The 15,220-nt window shown below is 32.2% G+C and overlaps 1 protein-coding gene across 7 annotated transcripts in view; it reads right to left on the bottom strand.

Annotated features, from left to right (window-relative positions):
* LOC114330003 (ABC transporter G family member 20) overlaps nt 1-15,220 on the bottom strand; it is a 632,705-nt gene that overhangs the window by 215,920 nt on the left and 401,565 nt on the right. For 2 of the 7 annotated variants that reach the window (XM_050645860.1, XM_050645861.1), the window contains exon 2: nt 10,485-10,608. The exons of the other annotated variants lie outside the window; for them this stretch is intronic. In XM_050645860.1, the coding sequence (XP_050501817.1) occupies nt 10,485-10,495 (11 nt within the window). In that variant the 5' untranslated portion in view covers nt 10,496-10,608. The remainder of the gene's footprint in view (nt 1-10,484; nt 10,609-15,220) is intronic. 7 annotated transcript variants of the gene reach the window in all.

Genomic DNA, 15,220 nt, shown 5'->3' with positions numbered 1-15,220 from the left:
AGTTCTTACAGTCTCTTGTGTTTCCTTTCTTGTATATAGGTATAATTACTGCATTTGTCCATTCTCTGGGTATTACTTTTCTCTTCCATATTAGGTTATATGTGTATGTATAACAATTTTTCTTTTGCTTTTACTCCTGTATATTTGATCACTTCTGGTGCTACTTCATCGCTTCCTGGTGCTTTTCCAATCTTTATCTCTCTAATTGCTTCTTCCAGTTCTTCTTTTTCTATAGTTTCTGGATATTCCGTGTTTCTCATGGATACTCTCTTGATGTGGCTTTCCTTCTCGATTGTATTCGCTTGATTTCCATTCAGTATCAGCTGGAAATGTTCCCTCCATCTTTCCATTATTGCCTTATCGTCATTTATTACTGTTTCTTCCTTGTTCATTATTTGTTTCAGTTTCGTTTCTTTGTTGCTTCGTAGGGTTTTCAGTGTTCTATAAAATAATTTTACGTTTTCTGTGCTGTTTTCTTCCATTTTTCTCCGAATCTTTCCCAACTTTTCTTTTTTACTTTCTTAACTATCGCTTTAACTTTCGTTCTTTGTCTCTTATAATTTTCATATTTTTGTTGTGTTTTGTCTTGTATGTATTCTTTCCATAATTTATTTTTTTCTTTTATCTCTCTTTTCACTTCATCGTTCCACCAAGATGTTCGTTTCCCTCTGTTGTTATTTCTTGTAGTCCCACATATTGATTTATATAGCTGTTTTGATCATCGCATTTTTAAATTCTCCTATTCTTCTTCTATTGTTTCTGTTATTTCATGTTTAGTGTCCATCTCTTTCTCTAGCCCTTCTGTGTATCTTATTTTCGTTGTTTCTTCCCTTAGTTTATAAATTTTTATTATTATAAATTAGTTTATAAATTATTTTTTTGTGTTTTCTGTTTATGTTCTCATTTCTTTTGATTTCTTTTCTTTTGCTTTTGAATGTGGTTTCTAGTAGATAGTGGTGACCCTGTCCAATGTCTTCTTAAAAGTCCACGAAACATAAATATGCCTGTTTGTTGTATTCTAATGATTTGAAACAAAAAACAGAAATAAGAACCAAGATAAGGATAAGGAACACGATAGAAATAGCAAGAAATGCGTTTGTAAAAATGAAAACAATTCTCTGCAACAAAGACCTTAGCTTAGAACTGAGAGTAAGAACTTTGAGGTGCTACGTGTTCTCGATACTACAATATGGACTTGAAAGCTTGACATTGAAGCAAGAATACATAAATTAATAAGCTACAGTCATTTGAAATGTGGTGTTACAGAAGGATGCTTAGAATAGCATGGACACAGAAGAAAACGAACAAGGAAACATTGCGAGAAATGGGTAAAGAATGCGAAATAATAAACACAATAAAATTAAGAAAGTTATAATATCTGGGAAACGTAATGAGGGAACAGCGATATGAAATGCTAAGATTGATAATACAGGGAAAGATAAGAGGCTCAAGGAGTATAGGAAGAAAGAGAGTGTCATGGTTCAAGAATTTTAGGGGCTAGTTTAAATTCAGTTCTATAGAACTCTTCAGAGCAGCGGTAGATAGAGTAAAGATAGTAATGATGATATCCACCCTCCGATTAGGAGACGAAACTTAAAGAAGAAGAAGAATGATTTGAACTTGGTTCATGATAAATATAGCGTCGATGCATGATCTTCCCGACCTAAAACCTTGTTCTTCTGCTCGTGTTATAATATCATCAGTTTGTTTGTTATCATTTTAGTTGTTAATTTTAATCTTTTGTTTAATAAATTAATTCTTTTAATTAAGATTCTGCGGGTCCAATTTGTCTCCCTTAAAAAGAGGTATTAGGATGCTTGATCTCCATTCTTGTGTTATTCTGTTTTCTTCTATTATTATAGTATTAGTTTTAACAGTTGTTTCGTTTTTCATTTCTTTAATAATTCCTTTACCTCTCCCTCTACAATGTTTACTTCTTCGTTCGTTGTCATTTGAGGTGTTTCTGGGTCATTATAGTCATCTTAAGTAACTACAGATAGAAAGTAGTCTGCCCATGTTTCCTTCTCACGTTTTTATTAGGTAGTTGTTCATCTTTTTTCTTTGTCCTCTGATCATTTCTCCATATTTCTGTTTGTGTTCCGTAGATATCGTGTTCCATCTAAACATGAACCACGTTCAAATAACACCATTAGCCAACGAAATTTATTTAGTGTGATTAGTTTGAGACTCAATCGTGTAAGTTTATTGATATCTAAAATATTGATGTTTTGGGGGTGAACTCGTGTTGACTATTTTCAAAAACCTTTAAAGACATTTGCTTTTGGTTATTATATTTTAACGAATGGTGGAAAGACTGACAAGTTCGGAAAGTTGATGTTTTTATGATAAATGATGACAAATTTATTGAAATTGCAGTTGGAACAACTGGAAACTTAATGTGGTGAACGGTAATTGTAGGTGTAGGAACCCTTCTAACCATTCCCTTTCATTATATCATTAAAACATTCACTTATTTCCAATATTTTCTATAAAAATAAGTACGACAATCTCTTCGAGCTTTTTAAAATTCTTAGTAATAATTATTAGTAACCCAAGGACTGATCCATTATTTTCACCAGATCTCAAAGTCCGACAATGCCATTCTAATTGTATCTGCAATAATGAGGTGACATAAATTGCTTGATCGTGGTTAATAGTAACATTATTATAGCTGATTTACGTGCACTTCTCTCCTGTCAGTAACAAAATAAATCAACAACTATTGTTTAGTAATTTATCAATCGAATTGTATCATGTTTTTTTTTCTGTAAATGCATGACTATATTAACCTTTACAACTGAAGACAAAGCATCCGTTTAGATTTTTTAAAATATTTTAGCGTGTTCATGTCTTTTATAATTAACTTTGGATAAAGACAATTTTGATGGCGATAAAATATTGGCTGATAAGGACAGTAAAGTCTTCTTCTTCTTATACGGCACTACAGCTCAAAGTGAGCCATGGCCTTATTTATTTTTTGCCTCCACCCTTGTTTGTCTGTTGCTCTTTACCATAGACGGACTCCTTAAAGTGCTTGTGCATCGCTGCTTACTGAGTTTTCCCAGCGCTTTCGTGGCTTTCCGACCGGTCTCTTTCCCTGGATTCTAGAATTCAGTGCTATTTTTGGTAGTCTATCCTCTCCCATTCTTTGGCCCGGCCCATTGCAATCTTTGTAATCTAATGAAGTCTGACTGGGGTGTTTCCTTATAAAATTGATAAAGCTCGTTGTTATATTCTTCTGAAGATTCCGTTTTCCCTCAGAGGTCCTAGTATTCTGCTCAGCACTTTCCTTTCGAATATGTCGAGATTGTTTTTGGATGTTTCTTTCAGGACCCATGCTTCACTGTCATAGCATTCTATTGGTCGAATTAAGGTTTTATAGATTCTCATCTTTGTATTTCCAGGTATGTAAACTTTCCAACCGTTTCAATGTCATCTTCATGTATAATGTTTTGTGGGACTATATTGCTTCTCGTCTGTATCATTATTCTTTTTCTGTGTTACTTTCCAGACCTAGCTTTTTTGTTTACGTTTCTAACTTTGCGTATATTTCCTGTGCTTCTGTTGATGTTCTACTCATAATATTAATAGTATCGGCATAAGCGACCAGTTGAATTGTTCTGTTGGTCAGTAGGTTTCCTCGTCCAGTTTGCATTTGCCTAACCGCATATATCAGTGCCAGCCCATATCCCTGCTTCAGTCTCTGCGAGATTTTGAAAAAGTCTGTCTGGTGGTTTTGTATTCGTACTCATGCCAGAGTTCATCCATTTAGGTTTAATGAGTCTACTTAGCGTATGTGGTATTGCCAATTCAGTCAATATGTCTGAAATGCAGTAAATATATAATTATATAAGTGCAGTAAAGTAGCTTGGTCAATATTAAACTCGAGTCTGAAGCGGCGCTCTTCCTAGTTTCGGTTATGGTCGGCGCGTACAGTGCCGTCATTTGTAGGTAAATTAAAACGATTCAAAGAAAAGTTATAAGCTGATGCACAACACGTACTTACCCCTCCAGCCCTTTCGTGCCATGGTAATTTTACTATGGAGTGGCCTAACTACGTTGTTTTGGAATTTTTATCATTAATGAATTAACGGACTTTTCGATCGAGTAAAATTTCAATCGAAAATACTGCCAATGCACTGTTGCTAAAAGTTCACAGAACTTTCGAAAAACGGTGTTGCTACTATCTCTCAAATTAATATTCATGATGCGCTGATGCAGCCTCTTAAGGGTATAGGCGCAAAATGTCGCCTGTCAAAATGTTCAATGTGTTTTAAATGTATTATTTTTTTCGAATCTTGAGAAAACTAATAAGTATTTTTGAAAAATTTAAACGCAGAATTAAAGATTACGTTATTACCGAGGGCCGAAAGTCCCTGAAAACTTCTATAATGTTTATTTAAGTTACAGGTGTAAAAAAAGAAAATTTAGTGTGACTTTTTCAAATATCTCATTTAAAAGAAACATTTTGGTTACTCTAAGGGATTTTCGGCCCTCGATAATAATGCAAACTTTCATTCTACTTTATATATTTCAAAATTGCCTGGCTCGCCGATTTACTAATTTGTTTAATTTTCGGTGACACTTGAATTATTCGAAAACATTCATTTAAGTCTAATACTGAAGAAAGGAGTGAATCTTAACAGGGCATTTAGCGCTACTAAATTCGAAAACTCTCTAAAAGTTCTCCAGAATTTCATCGAAAATGCCAATATGCCAGGATGTAGGCAAATGGTGTACAATAATAAAAGGAACAAGAGAACAATTTTCTTTAATAATAATATCGTATTTCGAGTATTCTAAATTAAATATCCTCATTGATGTCACCTGTATTCTTTGCTAAATACACAATGGGCAATGACCCGATTAGGTGAATAAAAGATACGACAATTCTACGGTTTTTTGTGTTTTGAATAATAAATCATGGGAGTTTAAATGTGTATTCTGAGGAAATTGTTGAAAGTAGTTATCTACATTTCTTTTAGTTGTAGATACACTTTCGATAAAATTTGGATATATTAAGTCTTTGGCGGTCTTGTCAATTATTTTATTTATTACTTTACTATTCGATGCAAAATTGCGCGTCAATGTGTTTTAAATGCATTTATTTTTTTCGAATCCTGAGAAAACTTATAAGTATTTTTGAAAAATTTAAACGCATAATGAAAGATTGTATTATTACCGAGGACCGAAGGTCCTGAAAATTTCTATAATTTTTATTTTAATAAGTTACAGGAAGGAAAAAAAAAAGAAAAAAGTTAATTTTTAATTTCAAATATCTCATACAAAAGAAACCTTTTGGTTATTCTAAGGGACTTTCACGCATATTCTTGATGTACATCTTTTAAATTCTCAGAAGAATCTTCGGACCTTAACACGACTCGAATATTAACCAATACCGAGTGTGAACAAATACTGAGGTTAAACAGATATATATGTAACATCTGGTCCCGAGATCACAATTGAAGAAATTACTAGAGCAATAAATACTTCGAAAGACGGGAAAGCAGTTGGACCTGATCAAATTCCTGTTGAGCTACTCAGATTGTTAGATGAAGAGGGAATTACGATACTCCAAAGATTTTTCAACCAAATCTATAAAAAAGGAAAATTCCCTGTCCAATGACTTGTACCTACTTTTATCCCTTTGCCAAAAAAGAACAACGCAACAAAGTGTCAAGAGCACGACTGATAAGTCTGATGAGCCATTCTTTAAAAATATTCCTCAAAGTTCTTCACTACAGAATCTCCACAAAATGCGATAAGGCTATTGGTTGCTCACAATTTGGATTTCGAAAAGGCCTGGGTACCAGGGAAGCACTAGTTGCAACCCAAGTGCTAGCTCAGAACTGCTTCGATCAAAGGAAAGATGTAATGATGTGTTTTATAGCTTATGAAAAAGCTTTCGATCGAGTACAACATCATAAACTCGTACATATACTAAAACAACTCGACATAGATCAAAAAGACATTCTTTGCATAGAGGCTCTTTACTGGAATCAAACAGCTGTCGTCAAGGTGGATAATGAAAAAACGCAAGCTCAAAAAATTCTCAGAGGTGTAAGACAGGGATGCATTCTCTCCCCACTACTGTTCAATCTATATTCAAAAAGTATCTTCCAGGAAGCTCTTGAGGAATGGGAAAGCGGCATCAAAGTAAATGGTACCTGGGTCAATAATATACGATATGCGGATGACTCGGTCTTAATAGCAGATAATATAGAAGACCTCCAAAACCTTCTTAATAAAATTGGAGAGTATAGCGAGAACATGGGACTTAGCATCAACATAAAAAAGACGAAGTTCCTTATAATCAGCCGTCAATTATGTCAACATCAAAATTCAAGACTAGCATATAACAACCAAGATGTAGAGCGCGTAAGAAAGTTTAAGTACCTGGGAACCTGGCTATAATAAGACTGGATGTCGGATATGGAAATTAAATGTCGGATAGAAAGAGCCAGAAGTGCATTCATGAAATTCAGAAACGTCTTTACGAACTCTGACTTTGACCTAAACCTAAAACTAAGATTCACAAAATGCTATATATGGTCGGTGCTCCTATATGGCATGGAAGGATGGACTTTAAAAATAAACACAATAAATAAGCTAGAGGCATTTGAGATGTGGATCTATCGACGAATCTTTAAAGTTCTCTGGACCGCAAGAATAACAAATGAAGAAATCCTGAGAAGAATTGGTACAGAACGACAAATGATGTGCACAATTAAACAGAGAAAAACGGCATACCTGGGGCACTTAATTAGATATGAAAGATACCAGTTTCTGCAAACCTCAATTGAAGGAAAGATCGAAGGAAGAAGAGGAGTGAGCAGGAAGAAAATGTCATGGCTCCGTAATGTCAAACAATGGACAGGACTAAAAAATATAGGAGACCAAATACATACTGCAAGGAATAGAGAAAAATGGTCAAACGTGATCGCGAACATCCATTAGTGGATTGCATAAGAAGAAGAAGATATGTAACACTGGCAATGTCGTCCAAGACATTAAACTTCAACGCCTAAGATGACCACAGTCTCCCTAGTAATCGTTTTGCCAAGTTGATCTGGGACGGGGCCCCTATAGTAAGCATGAGCTCTCTTAGTATAGGTAAAGATGGTCCCGCGAAGGGGGCAGCTGTATGAGAAAATTGAAAAATGTTGTACAAACCCCAAATAATCCGAGAATACTCAGATTAAGGACTGATTCGGCTAATCATACTGATGATGTAATAACAAACCTTGAAAAGACAGCAGCAAGACAGAATTTTTGCACTTTAGTGTAATTGGTGTATATTAATGAAACATTAGATCAAAAATACAAATGCATTACAATAATTGTTGAAAAATGTTCATAATGCTTGAAGTACTTGCAAAATAACCTTAACACCAAGCAGTGGGTATATTTAAATTACATATAAGATACGTAGAAGTATAACATTAAAGAACGTCATGCCGAGGATAAAATATTTAACTTTCCGGGAACCCTGTGTTCCTACTGGGAACTAAACCCACATGAGGGTTGGTCTGCAGACACCAGCTAACTAAATTCTGATGGAGGAAATACAAATTAACTGCGTAATTAACAATGAAATCAAAACAAGGTTGATTAGTGCAGTCACTGAAGGTGGATATGAGCTGCTACCTCCGATTTCGTTGAACCTCCATCGATTTGCATGAAAATTGGTGAGTGATTAGAGGATTAGTTAAAGTGGTTAGATATATCAAGAAACAAAAGTAACATGGTGCCAACTTGCGCTTTTCACCTGGGGGTTGATGCCACCCCTTCTCGGGGGTGAAAATTGTTTTATTAAAAATAACCCCAAAATTCGATAGAGGGGCTAACTCTTAGCAAAATTTGTTATATAAAGTTATTGAAATAAACCATAACTTTTTGAGTTATTAAAGATTAAATATTTTAATTTTTCTTGAGAAAAATGCATGTTTTTAACCAATTTTTCATCAATAACTCAAAAAGTGTAAGTTTTTACAAAAAAGTTAATATTACCAAAATTGAAGCTAATAAAAAATGAAATAAATCCCTTTCTAGAAAAACCTTTTAATGTTAACTAACAGTGAGTTATAGGTAACTGAATGTATATTTCTTTCGGCGACTACCCATATCTAAGTATTCAAGCTTAAATAACGGAAAAATTATGCATTTTATAACATTTATTAAACATTTGTCAAAATATTAAAAAATATGTATCAGACGATCTCACTAACAAGTTGATGGCATTAAAATTTATGCTCCAAAAATGTTTCAAAATTTATCTTTTACAAATTTGTCCAAAAAATGTTATTGTTTCTTTTTTAAATACCTCCGTTAATTTTAAGACATCACATTTGCCTAAAAACCATTTGAAAGCTAAAACTAAGTGCTTTCAAACCATGTTGAATTAAGGGCCGGTTGTTCGAACGCTAATCAAGAAGTTGATTATTATCAATCATTTATTGTAATCAATTTTCTTGATGGAAATCAAATCGCGACATGAAAAATACATGTAAAACACTAATCAGTTATTGATTGTAGGTAAAACAGTAATTAAAGTATAGCCGCAGCTCTTAAATTATTAAAAATTGCTTATTATTATTATTGATCTGTAATCAAAAACAAGAAATTAACATCAGAAAGAGTTTAATTGTTTTATTTTAAATTAAAACCAAAATAATAAAATAAATCAGTCAATATAACCTCAAAATGCGACATCTGTCAGAAGTACGCTTAATCAAATGTAATTGTAATTAAATATTTGATAATGATCAGTTTTGATTAGCGTTCGAACAACCGGCCCTTAGGGCCGGTTGTTCGAACGCTAATCAACAATGACCATTATCAAATAATTAATTACTATCAATGTCAATTGTTAAAACATAATTAATTACAATTCTGAGACTATAATCAATTAATATAACAATAATTATTAACATAATTAATAATAAATCTCATAATTGTAATTAATTATGTTTTCAGCGACCCAAACAAAGTTGACATTGACAGTTTTGGTGACAGTAATTAAATATTTAATAATGATCATTGTTGATTAGCGTTCGAACAACCGGCCCTAAGTCTTTTAAACCCCTTACTTTTTTAAAAACAAAAAGTTAAATTGCCCCGGTTACATGGTTCTCGCAGCAAAATTTAAGATTTAAACGTTTCTATCTCGGTTATTTTGTATCCTACAGAAAGAGTAAAAATAGTAAAATATTTGTTACAGAAAACACTAAAATTTGGTTATATATAATTTTTTTCGTATATTGAGTATTTTTGGAGTTATTATTAAAAGAATATGAAAATTACGATAATTTAAAAAACTCTGATTTTTTTAAAAGTATATCTTTTTTCAAAAATATGCATTCTAAACCGATCAAAATTATTAAAATCATTACTTATACTAATATAAAGAAACTATTGTAAGGATTTCTATAAATTTTAATTTTTGTGGAAATGGCGTATGTTTTATTTTTCACTTTTTCCAAAAAAAATCCAAACGGTTCTATTATTTTCACCAGAACTTGCTTAATTTTGATGCTATTCTCTTCTTTTGGAGCTCATTTAAGAGGTATTCCAAAGTACTTTGACTAGTGTTAAGTAGGTATATTTTATAAAATGCATCCTTTTCCCGTTATTTAAGCTTGAATACTTAGATTTGCGTACTCGTCGAAAAAAATATACCATCAATCACCCATAACTCACTTTGAATTAACGTTAGTGTAGTCATTTAAATAATAAGTGTATTCAGTTTTTTATTATCTTTAATTTTGAAAATAATAACTTTTTTTAGAAAGCGTATAGTTTTTGAGTTATACGCGAAAACAGCTTTAAAACATGCATTTTTAAGAAAAAATAAAATTTTTGATCTTTAATAACTCAAAAAGGATTGATTTATATTAATAACTTCATATAACATATTTTGCTTAGAATTTGTCCCTCAATCGATTTATGATATTACTTTTAATGAAATAATTTTCACCCCCGAGAAGGGGTGGCATCCACCTCCAGGGTAAAAGCGCAAGTTGAAATCACGTCACCTTTCTTTCTTGAGGTATCCTCTAACTATGCACCCATTTTCATGAAAATCGATGGAGGTTCAACGAAATCGGAGGTGAAAACCTACAGTGACTGCACTAGATAGGTTGTTTTAAGATATAAAAAAAATGATTTATTGTTTTTTCAAAATATTTTTGTTGCAAAATTTTACTAATTTCCATTTTCCATCATTTTACTAATGTTCCTATCTTGTGTCTATTTTGTATTTAACATATTATACTTATTGTTATTATAACACATTAAAAATTTAAAATACAGATAATATATTTGATATTCGTGACTTGCGTTTCATGTATATGAGTCGATTCGTAATACGGGTAATAAAAATTATCAATTTAGATATACCTTCCTGTTTAACAAATTGAAATTATAACAATAATAATAAGACATTGTTTAAATAATGAATACATACAAACAAATTAGATACTTACGTTATTAACATTGTTTTTGTAAAAGGATTATCAAGTGTTGCCGTTACTTCACGTAAAGTTCCCACAACTTTCACTTTTTTACTTACTATCACACATCATAGTTACTTGTAACGATTAATTTTTACTGAAAGAAAAAAGTTAAATTTATATATTTTATTAGATTGGTTGATAAATGCAGTATTTTCATACGGTTTTAATTATTATTGTTTGTTAATTTAGGCTTTGTTTGTAGTCCATTTGGTGAGACAGCTACCGTCTGAAAAAATTTCTGATTCGGTTTCTTTGAGGATTCCTATTCAAAAATGTCCCCTTTAAACAAATCTGAAGGGTGCCGGGCGGAATTTTTGGGCAGAAATTGTTTACACAATGTTTTTAAACAAATACAAAAGATCACTTTTTTTTTGCTCTGGAACATATATTTTTTAGTTTTTTGGGTCATTTAAACAAGAAAGGTATCATGTAGTGTTTCTTAAAAATTGATAGTTTTCGAGTTATAGGCGATTTAAAATCTGAAAAATGCGAAAATACGCATTTTCGAGGCTTAAAAACTCATATTTAAATTAGTATTTTTGAGGTTGCCAGATACTTAAATTGAAGACTAAATATTCAGCTTCAAGATTCTGAAGAGTGATCGCGTCTAACCTTAATTTATACCGTTGTTTTTTAATTGTTAAATATGCGTGATTATCCGATTTATTTTCCGGTGCGGCGAGCTCTATTTCAAAAATCTCCTATTTTCCCCCGAAAAATATTCTAGATTCTTTGGGATGTTCTAAAGAAAATAAGTTTCTTGGCATTTTTCTTAAAAGTTAATAGTTTTAAAGTTATAAGCGAATTAAAATCCAAAAAATGCCAAAAAAACGCATTTTTGGATTTTCAATCGCTTATAACTTTAAAACTGTTCACTTTTAAAAAAATGTCAACAAACTTATTTTATTTAGAATATCCCAAAGAATCTACAAAAAAAATCACTCTTCAGAATCTTGAAGCTGAATGTTTAAACTTCAATTTAAATATCTGGCAACCTCAAAAATACTAATTTAAATATGAGTTTTTAGGCCTCGAAAATGCGTATTTTCGCATTTTTCAGATTTTAAATCGCCTATAACTCGAAAACTATCAATTTTTGAGAAAATTTACAAGATACCTTTCTTGTTTAGAATGACTCACAAAATTTAAAAATATAAGTTTCGGAGCAAAAGGATGTGATCTTTTGTATTTGTTTAAAAAAATTTTGTAAACAATTTCTGCCCAAAAATTCCGCTCGGCACCCTTCAGATTTGTTTAGAGGGGACATTTTTGAATACGAATCCACAAAGAAACCGAACTAGAATTTTTCCAGACGGGAGAGGTCTCACCACATGGACTATTAAACTGTTTTATAAAAGATAATGCAACTCTACGCAAATACAAAATAATGATGAACAAGACAGTTTATGTTTCCTTTCGATTTAGAAACGATACACAATCTTCAGATAGCTGTTTCTGTCTTACGAGGTCCTCAGTGGAGCTGCGTGCGTGCACTCCTCTGAAGCAAAACGAAACCGAACTGTCTATTTATGTGGAATTTCACAAATAGTTTAAAATCCACTTTTGCAACGCTGCGGCGACTACTCTTAAAAAAAAAGAGAAAAGTCATAGATACAAAATTTATTAAAATAATAATAACTGAATATTTAAATCTGAAAACTTTTCTGGTTGGAACTCCTTTCTGGTAACATCCTTAATCTCTGACTTTTAGAGTTTATAAGGCAAGAGACGACGAATAAAGAAAGCGATAAGGACTCTACAATATGCAGTCACATTCCAACAAAACATACCAAAAAGAAGTTCCAACAAGAAAAGTTTTCAGATTTAAATAATTATTTATTATTATTTTAATGAATTTTGTATCTGGAACCTTTTCTCTTTTCTACAAAATAATGAATTCACTAAAATGTCTACAAATCTTGTAAATTGTCTGCAAGAACGGCTGTATCGTCAGCGTATCTGATATTGTTGATTACCTCTCCGCCTATACTGCTTTCCACGATCACTTTTCAGTACATACTCTTATGAAGAACAGTGTTGCCAAGAGATATTAATATTTATATTAAATAAATTTTAAAGTAATTTTATACCTCACATGGTCTATTAAATTTGTCGGTATGTATGAGAAATCTTGTAAGCTGTCAAAGCAAAGGGAGTTTAGCTCGGTGGTAGCGCGTTCTACCGGAGATCGAGAGGTCCCTGGTTCGAATCCGTATGTTATCTAACTTTTTTTTATTTTTAGTATTGTTTTAATAAAAATTTTTGGAAAGTAATAAGTAAAAATTAGTTTAATCTTTAAATACAAATAACCTGTTGAAAGTATATTTATTTCGTTGAAATCATACATAGACGTATAACTTCTTAGGTGCGTACAAAGTACACGTGTTAAAAAGTACATTTTTAAGGCACTCATGTGAATTGCAGAATTCGCTTCGCTCATTTCAACTTTAACATGCGTGCCTTAAAATTGTACTTTTAACACTTTTATCATAAATAACTATTAAAATATAATATTAATCACAGGCTAATTATAATTAATATTCAAATGATATATCTTTAATATCGTATAAATATCTTTCATAGTACCTATCTATGAGTTATTTAAAAATAATAAAACCCACAGATTTTCAAATCAAGATGTTTTGGAATTCTGGAATATTCTATTTAGACGGACTTTAAGTTCGTCTGCTTAAAACCGGCAACACTGAGCTGCAAGGTTCCATAAGTTTTATATTGGGATATGCTGCCCACACTGCAAAGTGACTGCGGAACGCAGAATAGTATTACTCCCTCTTGTATGGCATCCAAAGCATCCCTAAAGATTTCTTCAGAGTATAGATTAAAAAGACCAAACATAACCCTGTTGTACTCCACGTTTGATAGATAGTTTTTCAATATGACTATCTCCAATTTTGATGAAGAGGCTACTTGGTTGTAATATTTTTTAGCAGTCTTATATAGTGTTGGTCAAGTTCTGCTGCCCGTAGGCAATTAAAAAGTGTACCATGTTAGACTCAGTCGAATGCCTTCTCGAAGTCGATGAAACAAACATAAACTTTCTTTCGGAACTCACAAGTTTTTTGTAAGTGAGCGCACATACAAAATGGTGCCTTTCTAGTTCCTAGACCATATCTAAATCCAAATTGCTTTTTACCCATTCTCCTTTTGCACAGAAGGAGTACTCGGTGTTGTATAATTCGTAAAAGTATCTAAGTTTGTGGCTCGCGAAGCTGATTAGTCTAAAATCACTGCATTTGGTGGGCCTGCTTTTCTTTGGTAATGTTATAAACGGTGACTCCAACCAATCATCTGGTGTTTTTCCTTCGTGGTAAATTCTGTTAAAGAAAGTGGTTAAGTAGATACTGTTTTCCTCGTCCAACAGTTTAAGTAGCTCAGCAGGAATTTGATTTGCCCAGGTGCTTTATTATTTTTGGCTTGCTCTGTTGCTTTTCTAACTTCTGATTTCAGTATACTGGTACCTCTGTCCATGGGGTTGTCATAGGTAGTATGTGCATTTCTCGAGAAGTATCGTCAAAAAATCACTGATATATCTCTCCCATTCTTTGCACGCTGTTCGTGATCGCAAATTATTCAACCTTCGTTTTTAAGTGCATGAACATTTTTCTAATTCCGGAGGTATATTTGTGGAGGTTGAAACTGTCGTGTTTTATTTGAGGTCGTTTATTTCTTTGCATGAGTTCTCGAGCCACAGTACTTGTTACCACAATAGTTGTTAATATTTCTACTTTCAAGTCTGTAAATATTTCTAATTTCTACTACTAAGTCTCCGTCGAACTTCCATCAGGTATAGGATTTCCTGTGTCATCCATTTATTTTTACCTAATATTGTAGTAGTCCAAATAATGAAGCTTAAAATAGAACAAAACCTCGCAATTTTTACAGAATGGATCGATTTGCTTGAAAATTTGAGAATAAGTAGTGGATAGCCCAAGCATTAAAATCTATATGATGCCGAAAGGCGCTTTTACCATGGGGGAGGTTACCACCTCATTTCGGGGGTGGAAATTTTTTATTATATTTTGACCGCAAAAGTTGGTAAAAACATTCATTCTAAGCAAAAAACGTTATATACATTTTTTTGGTAAAATTAATAGTTTACGATTTATTTGCTATCGAAAGTGTTAGTTTTATATCGAAAAAATCAATGTTTTTAATAAGTTTTCTGCTAATAACTCCAAAAGTTTTCGTTTTATCAAAACAAGTTTACTTAACAAAAATGTACCTTTAAAAAAAAATAAACAAAACCGTTATTTTTAATTTTCTTTATGACCAATAGTAATCTAGCTACACTTTATTATATGTTAGCTCTCCTTCGTCAAATGCTAAATATTGTAGTTTCAAAGTCAAAAGACGGGAAACTATGCATTTTTCGAGGGTAACTTGTTAAAACTAATTTAAAGTATTTAAAAATATCTATCTCAAGAAATAAAAAAAAAGTGTGACTTATAATGAAAAGAATGCCAGTCCCTATTTTTTTTCAGAGAAAAAGTGATGGAAAGTAACCCCCTAATCACCACCCTAATTTAAATTTGGTAACTGACATTATTTGGTCTTCTTTATTTATGTATTATTAATAGTTTCCAGAAGTTTGACCCGCTTAGAATGATTAGTTTTTAGAAAAACGGAATTAAATGCGGAAAACGAATTTGTGTAGTTTGGAAAAAAATGGCCTTTCCTTCAGAACA

Source organism: Diabrotica virgifera, chromosome 3 (genome assembly GCF_917563875.1).
Source record: "Diabrotica virgifera virgifera chromosome 3, PGI_DIABVI_V3a".
Lineage (NCBI taxonomy): Eukaryota > Metazoa > Arthropoda > Insecta > Coleoptera > Chrysomelidae > Diabrotica > Diabrotica virgifera.
Note: the sequence above shows the minus strand (reverse complement) of the source record. Positions and strands in the feature narration are given on the sequence as shown.